This window comes from Coffea arabica, chromosome 1c (genome assembly GCF_036785885.1).
Source record: "Coffea arabica cultivar ET-39 chromosome 1c, Coffea Arabica ET-39 HiFi, whole genome shotgun sequence".
NCBI classification, from domain to species: Eukaryota; Viridiplantae; Streptophyta; class Magnoliopsida; order Gentianales; family Rubiaceae; genus Coffea; species Coffea arabica.
In genome coordinates, this window is record NC_092310.1 from 11,183,618 (window position 1) to 11,192,178 (window position 8,561).

The 8,561-nt window shown below is 34.9% G+C and overlaps 1 protein-coding gene across 1 annotated transcript; it reads left to right on the top strand.

Annotated features, from left to right (window-relative positions):
• The first annotated feature begins 3,641 nt into the window (after positions 1 to 3,641).
• LOC113714860 (uncharacterized) lies at positions 3,642 to 7,917 on the top strand. Its single transcript, XM_027239018.2, has 5 exons — positions 3,642 to 4,098; positions 4,201 to 4,335; positions 5,641 to 5,751; positions 6,032 to 6,103; positions 7,220 to 7,917. The coding sequence occupies exons 1-5, from the start codon at positions 3,976 to 3,978 to the stop codon at positions 7,382 to 7,384; spliced, it is 606 nt and encodes a 201-aa protein (XP_027094819.1). The 5' UTR covers positions 3,642 to 3,975; the 3' UTR covers positions 7,385 to 7,917.
• The last annotated feature ends 644 nt before the right edge of the window (positions 7,918 to 8,561 follow it).

Genomic DNA, 8,561 nt, shown 5'->3' on the forward strand with positions numbered 1-8,561 from the left:
TTATTTATATGTCTCTAAAGTTTATGCCTTGGGTTTGGTTGAACTTACTATGATTATTAGTGGTTATTATTTGGATATTTGATGCCATTATTTGAACAAGTTATTTAGCACTTTATCTCTTTAAATCATAATTAATTTGGTACCATTAATTGTGATTATCTAGGGTGTTATATCTTCAATGAAAATTGAGATTTAACACTAGTTCAAGAAGTGCTAAACATATGGAGTACACTCACGAGAATAAAGTTGCACCTATGTAGTTTTAAGTGATTCATTTCATGTAATTTCATTGAAGAAATGAACTTGTAGCTAATTTCATAACCATGAGAATAGGTATGGAGTAGTTATGAGTATAATTGATTCACTACGAAAGTAGGATTCATATGCATAAGGAAATTACACCATAGCTAACCTAGATAGTAGTACTCAATGATCCAGATATAGCACTTGCATGAGTAGTTAGGGATACTATAACCTAAGGAGCTTCATTTGTTATTTTCTTGTATAAGTTCAATAGGTTTTACTTGTTATAATTCATTGATAGTCTAAATAATAGATAAGCTTTAGTAGTGCCGGTAATTGTTCAATCTTCTTCGTGGGATCGACCCGATATATATCCTAAACTACTAGTTGACCTGTATACTTGCAGTGAAACGGGTGTAAATCGGATTTTTTAACTTGTACGTATAATAAAAACTCGTCAAAGGGCAAGGGTCCAGTTCAGCCAAAAGACTTACATTCATGCATAAGTAACATTCAATCATTGAAAATTCACTTTTGCTTGGGTCGAGTGTGATAAAGAATACACTCACCCATCGAAAATCCATTTAGCAATCATTGGAAAGCATTTAACATTCCGGCAACATTCACAACATTTCACATAGTCATTTAAAGCATACACATGCAAGGAACACTCACCGATATCAGTAGAGTAAATGTCAAAAGTTCGTCCCTGGGTTATGCTCGTGCTCACCAACAAACTCTAAGAACAACCAAGACAAAGATATTATGGTCCTACTATCCAAAGGTTAAGTGAACAAAGTTCGTATATTAGGCTCAACCATGAGCCACAAGCCTATACAAGATGACTTCTCAAACACGCAGGGTTCAAGAGCAAATTCGAAGGTGCAAATCAAGGAAAAATCTAAATGTATTCTAAAAGTGAGGAGAGCAATTTAAGCATCCAAAATCTCATCAAAATAAGGTTTCAATCCCAGAAAATATTTTCCAAAGTTTTTCAAGTCCCATTGAATCCATCTGATAAAATTTTCAACTTTGGTGATATTCTTTGAAAATGTATAACTTGAGTTGTGTAAGTCAAAAAATCATAAATCTTATACCGTTAGAAAAAAGACTCAAAGCACTAATAGGCTTTAGAAGACATCTTTATGAAATTCAGCCCATAGGTTAGTCAAATTTTCAGTTTAAAATCACTGCTGTCTCATGTGCAAAATTAGAACAGTCATGGTTTTTGAGAAACTTTGCAGATTTTCTGGTATTTAGAGGAGTTGAACTAAACCCTAAATTTTATACCGTTGAAAGCCCTATGAGTCTAGTTTCAAACACAATAAACGAAACTCAATTCTGACTTTTCTATACGAAGTTATAGCCAATTTCCCAAAACTACACAGAACTTCCTGCAAAAATTTCCAGCAAAAGTAGAGTTTGAGGAAACAAAGTTTTCCCCCCTTAAAACTCTTTATTTTTCACTTAATTCCAACATACATCTTTAGATTAATGTATTATAAAGTATATTGAGTAACGAAGTAGGATTTACCAGTCACAAATCATGGTGAAAAGCTAGACAATTTCCTCTCTCCTAATCGGCCAACTCTAGTAGAAATTTCAGTAAATTTTCCCCAAGTCTTTCCAACAAAACTTCCAACTTTCAACCTTATTTCCATGGCAATTACACAATATATCATATCCAACATGTCATGAGTTATATAGCATGTATTCTTACCAAAGAAATCCATTAAAGTTCCAATTACAAGGCTGCAAATCAAAACTATCCATCACATGCCCCTAAATCAAAATTTCAGCAACCTATAACTTAGAAAAGTGATTTTTCTTCCACAAAACTCGTACCTTTTGGCTTAAATTTAACATACAACTAGAATACCCAAAAGTAATGGAGAAATGAAAGGTTTTATAGCAATTTTACCTCCTTTTTCCTCACAAAACAAAAGTTGGAAATTTCTCAACATAACCTAAAAATCATGAAATTCACCATACAAGTCCTTCCTTTAGCTTCTATAACATCATATGTCAATTAAACTCAATAATAAGGGAAGATTTCTATCAAAGTTCACCTCTTTACCTCCAAACCCAAGGATAGCAAACAAATCAAGAAGGTTGCAGGGCTTTCTTCCTCTAAAACTTCTCCAATAGCCTTTCCAAGATTGATTCAAGGTTTTATGGAGTGGATTAGGGTTTTTCTTGGGTTTCTTCATGATTCAAGCAAGAGATCAAGGCTGGATTTTTTTTGTGTTTTCTCTCCCTTTCCTCTCTCAAAATTTCGTCCATCATGTGTGCAAAAAGAAGAAAGTTATGAACACAAGAACGTTTGATCAAGATAAGTAACAAAAAGGTTTGGTCTTGGTCAAAATTGGTTGGTTAATTGACAAATGTCAAGGAAAGATGTGTTGTCTATCTTTTTTGTCTCTAATCACTAACATATGTAATGCCCCTCTAATTAACTCTTAACACCTCTTGTCATATAATTCCTTTTGCGCAAAACTCTCTCTAATCCTCCAAATTTATCGCACGCACTTCACTAGTCGATCACACTAGTGTCATACACAATGAAACCTAACATACATCAAATGAAACATGCACCAAGTAAAATAAGAAAATAGGTCAAAATCATGATTCAACTAATAAAACAACCAAGAATTCGAGGCAAGTAAATGAAAATCAAAGAAAATATGTAACTAACTGTCGGGTCACAACACAACTTGCAAACATCTAAAACTGAGCAAAAATGAACAAAACTTTTTTTTTTCTTTTCTTGGTCAAAGCTATGGTTTGAAATCTCTTGTATTAAAATCTCTTTCTTTCCATAAATATGTCATGCCACAAAACGTTAGGCAATCAATTAAAAGAAATAATAAGGTACAACAATCCGTTATCATTCACTATATATACAAGCAAGTAAGCCAACACGAAAGGTATGAAAATTTTGAGTCCTCACATAGTGTCTGTGCTTGTGGTACATTTTAGACAATAATAGTTGCATATTTCAATTGTAACTAAGTGATATCAAACATGTTTTTGTTATAAGTTGATATATTCTGGACAAAAAGATTTGATTAATATATGAAACAAACCTGCTTGTTATATAAAAGATGGAATTCAAATTCATATTTCATATTTCAAACTTCAAATTTCATATTTCAATTTTGTCAAATGCACCCTTAGTCAAAGTTATTTAGAAGTTAATTAATGTAATTATTTCTTTAAAAAATTGGTGGGCCAATACGTGACATTCAAAAGTAAAGCTTGGTGGGGAATATGACATAAAACTCTGAAAGCGGTTGAGCACATAGAGCAAAAGATTTGGGGCTAGACTGACATTTTTTAAACTTCTTTCTTCTCCATCGTTTTCAGTCCAGAAAGTCCCCCTCACCACTAAACATCCGCCCGCCGCAGCTACTGTTCTACCCAATTCCACGCGGCGACAGATTTGGAGACGGCAACAATTCCGGCCAGTAGTCGTCCAATCGCACGAATTTTCCCCTCTTTCTGTTTCTCTCTCTTTCTTCCTCCGGTGAGTTGCAAAAAAGAGAGGGTAGGCTTTCTTTTCCAAGGAAACTCTTTCCTGAGGAATTCTTTCCTTTTCCACACTGGTTTCCTGAGACCAAACAGGGTAAAGAAAAGACTCAAACTTGCATAGGGATATATAACTTTTTGTCCCCTCATAAAACCCTTCATAAACCATAATTTGATACTGATTCTTTAGAGGACTTTTCACAAATGGCTTACCTACAATACGGAAGGCATATCCTCCGCCGTGGCTCTGACCAAATCCTTCCCAACCCCCTGTTTTTCGCTGCTCAAGGCGTCCGATATCGAAAGTTGGAAGTCATTCTCACTACTGTAAGTAGATTTTGAACCATTTTTCAATTTTTTTGTCCTAGTAATAAATTTTTATTTTTGCGAATTTCTTGTGGTTAACGTTTTGTTTAATTAAATTTGTAGTCCATGGACAAGCTGGGAAAGGCAGGCGAAACGGTGAAAGTGAAACCGGGGTTTTTCCGGAACCATTTGATGCCAAAATTGCTTGCTGTTCCAAATATTGATAAGTTTGCATACCTGATTAGCGAGCAGCGTAAGGTATATTTCCTTTTCTCTTTGCTACTTTTATTTGTGATGAAATTCTACTTTGTGTGAGACAATGAGACTAGAATTCTGTAGAACACAAGTGTGTTAGATTAATCTTTCCTGACAGTGTAATTCATTTCTATTTTTTGGTCAAATTCTTTCTGCGTGAGTGAATGAGGCTAGAGTTCTTAAGAATGTGATCGAGTTAGATTTTTTTTCCCCTGCATTGATATGGTGGTGTAACAGTTCTTTGCTTCACCGTGTCTAGGTGCATGCTGCACGTGCTAAAATAAGCCAACAAATTTGATTACAGGTTACTTATAATCTATCTACATCTGCTTTTGGACAGAACTCCTGATATCCTAAGTGTAGGAAAGATGAATGTGAGGAATTAAATGATCAAAGGCCTTCAGGAAATAGGACTTACACAGGAAGTAAAACTGTGGTTAATCCAGTGGAAGAGTGGCCTTTGTTATCTTTAGAATTGTGTATGAAGTATGATGAGCTGGGGAAATCATGTCTTTAAATGTCTAAATGCCATTAAATAGGTTGTGGAAATTTTGAAGGGTTAGCATGATTATGAGCATGCCTCATTGGTGGGGGATGTCATGATGGTGTATTACACTCCCTTATTTCTGGTATTTGTGTTTTAATGTTTGAATTGATGTAAAATTTAGGTAACTTATCCAAAAACAATTGCGCTCATCAAGGAACAGCATAGATGCTTAACCAATTGAAATGATACGTTGAGTTTAGTATTTATATTTGCAAAACTTGGCCATTGATTTAATTGTGGTTGCAGCAGTCTGCTTGCATGTGCTAGTTATTCACATCAGTTAGATGTTCTATTCTCGCAGTTTGCATTTATGGAAGTCAACATTATTGTTAATCCAGTAACACATGGAGTGAAGTCTTGCATTTGAAACATATGTACTTTGAAAACAAACTCCGATCTTTTATCAGTGTTTGTGTTATTGATGTGCTTTATACAACTTGTATTGTGAAATTCTACAAGAAGAAGAACACGGGCAGAGAAAAGGTTTCTGCCGCTGGAAAATTTAGTGGAGTACCAACTTTAGCCTTTTTAATCTTTTCCTTTCTATTCTTTGGGGTGGTTATTCAGCTTTTATTTCTCTATTTTAGTGGTCATTGTTCAATGAACAGCCATGTATTTTCTTTTAACTTGAGATTTATAACTCAGCTTGTAAATTATCTCCATTGAAGCTTCAAAATTGGCATCATTATGCTTCTTTTCTTGTATATATTAATCGATATCATCTACTCATTAAGAGCTATGCTCTTTTTTTTTTTTCCAAGATTTACCAACCTAAGGAAGTTGAAGAGGTTAAAATGGTTGTCCCAAAGACTGAAGAAGACAGGATGAAAGAATATCAGACTGCAGCGAGACGCCTTGATAGTGCTAAGTTGGTTTGTATTCTCTACTTATGCTTTTTCTGTTGAAGTTAACCATAAGAAAGCATTTTATTTGTTGATTATTTGTTAGCGAATGAAGTAATAGATTGACAACTTTGATTGCCTAAAGCTGGTTTTTTTTTTGTTGGGGAACACTCTTGTCGCCTAACATAAAGTGCTTCCTTTTGTGTTTCACGTGTACTCTAAGTGGTGTTTGACAGTGTACCGAATCAAATCAATCAATACATCTCCTTATCTTTCTTTGTTTGGTTTAATCTGATTAACAATCCTCTAGGTTCTGCGGAAGTTAACTACAAAGGATAACGAAGTGCGTGAACCTGTGACGAAGGATGAAATTGTAGCTGAGGTAATTTCTTCCTATCCATGTTTTCTTGATATTTTTTGGACTTGTTATGTTGATCGCTCACTTTCTTTATGTGGAGAACATATAGATTAGTGAATGCACAAGTGTCTAGCAACTAGTGGCATTATAATAACTATTGGGAAGAAGTGACAAGTCATCTGATTAATAGTATGACTAATTTTGAACAACCTGGTTACTCACTGTATTAAAGATTTTTATTCTTCTGCGTCTGTGTGCATTTCTCTGTGTACCAAAGATATGTACTAATGTACAATCAAACTGCAGAGATGAGTTCTTATATCATGAGCTGTGAGTATGTCAGAATGGTCTTTCATTTGAGCAAGAAAAAGAAAATGAATGTCACATTCACTTAAGTAGGATAGACTCTATGTGCAGAAGTATTTTCATCATGGGCTTGAAGGGTGCTAATTGTGTTCTTCACTGTGAGTGCTACAACTTTCTCAAATGGAATTTGAAATTCATCCACTTGAGTAGGATAGACTCTATGTGCAGAAGCATTTTCATCATGGGCTTGAAGGGTGCTAATTTTGTTCTTCACTGTGAGTGCTACAACTTTCTCAAATGGAATTTGAAATTTTTAGACATTAGGTGAACATGGTGGTTGAGAGAGACCTTTATGCCAACTTGGCCACTGCAATAGCATTAGTCCTTGGACCTTTCATTGCACTTCTTGTTAGATGAACCTGAACATGGACTCCTGAATATTTAGCGGTTGGAAGATTTCCCTGTAACATTGCAACAAGGAAACAGCCAGGGTGATTGGTGGCGGTAAATAGGTCCATGCCCTTGTATCTGTGCAGAATGTCATACAAATCTTAGGGGCAGATACTTTTCACTGAGTGCTGCATGATGATGCTCAAAATGCTGACATTTATCTGCCACCCCTACCCTTGACAACCACCACCACCAGCACAATTGCTGAAGTGTAATGTCAAAAACTCGAAAAAGGAAGAGTTTGGGATGTCTGTTCGATGAAAGTAGATTTGTTAATTTTGAAGGTTAAATTGTTGCTTAGAGCCATCAGCGTTATAGGGTTAGCGTGAAAAACAAATCTCTCAAACCCTTGTTATATGCTGACTCTTTTTGATGGCTTGTTAGGTTGCAAGACAGCTCTCAGTGCACATTGAACCTGAAAATTTGCATCTTCCAACTCCTTTGGCAGCTTTTGGAGAGTTTGAGGTTCCACTGCGCCTACCAAGGTCCATTCCTTTGCCAGATGGGAAGCTTCAGTGGGCTCTTAAGCTCAAGATTCGCCGAAAATGAAGGGCCTTATTTGCACTCAAATGCTGTGATGGAAATTATTTTGAATTTCAAGATCCAAAACCTTTTGCTTCCGGCAGGCTAAAGTGGATAAGTCCGTAACTTGGCTCTTTGATGTTGTATCTTTGTCCTTAGAATGGGGTGCAATCTGGTTGTCGAGGGAAACTGCATGCGAGTTGTCTCAAGAACAGGCTTGTGAAAGAAAAAGGTTTCCAGCTCTGAATTCTCTTCATTAGGGATTCATACCAGTTGGTCGCTAACATCACTTCCTGCTTCTGATTGTGGAATCATGGGCCTAATTGTTTGGTGATTGCAAAGCAGAAAGTCTTTGCTGCTTATTTCCTGCGAGAAGGACAAGCCTATGACACTACGGAATCGAATCATTTTCTTCTTTACCATTACTAGCTTGGATCTGGCCGTGCTACGCACTGGCCTATCCACTGATAATTTTCGTTGTTTATTTAGTCCTCCATTTTTGTCCTATGCAAAATCCAGATAATTTTGTGGATGTTGATAATATATCTGTGGATTTGATATGCTAATTGTGTTTAAAAGACAGAGAGGTAAATAACATTTAAAACAGTGGCAAAGATTATATGAACAAAATCATTCACTTTTGACCATAGTTATTAAACCCAATCCGGGAAGGAACCCGGCGAAGGAGGTGGGTCAACGGGTTACTGGTTGAACCGGTGGGTGAGTGGTTGAACCGGTGGGTCACTACATATATTTAAATATTATATTTCATAATTATTTATATAAGATATATGATATAAATTGTAATAAATAATGCCATAACAAAAGCTCATTTAATTTAATTTGTTATAAAATAATTAATTCATATAAGAATCAATTAAATATAAAGTTATTTATTAATATACCAAACTTCAAGTGTAAAATTTTATCTATATTTAGTGTAATTATCTAGCTTATTTATGAATTTTAAGTGTAAAAATTTATTTAAAATAATATTTGTCTTTAAATGAATTATGTAATATGTTATTTTTGGAATCCATTTTATAACTTATAGAGTTTGGAGGATAATAAATTTTTATTAAAAGATTCCAAATAAATTTGTTTTAGAGAAAAAAAGATAGAATTGAAAAAACATTTATATATCATACTAAAGCTACTATATTAACATATTTGGAAGTAGTTTGGTGGTAAGCAAGCGGTAGTG

Excerpts from the sequence above, each read along its gene's own strand:
- LOC113714860 (XM_027239018.2), top strand. The coding sequence starts at position 3,976 with ATGGCTTACCTACAATACGGAAGGCATATCCTCCGCCGTGGCTCTGAC. Across the intron at positions 4,099-4,200 it reads TGGAAGTCATTCTCACTACT|TCCATGGACAAGCTGGGAAA; the intron begins GTAAGTAGATTT and ends TTAAATTTGTAG. Across the intron at positions 5,752-6,031 it reads GCCTTGATAGTGCTAAGTTG|GTTCTGCGGAAGTTAACTAC; the intron begins GTTTGTATTCTC and ends ACAATCCTCTAG.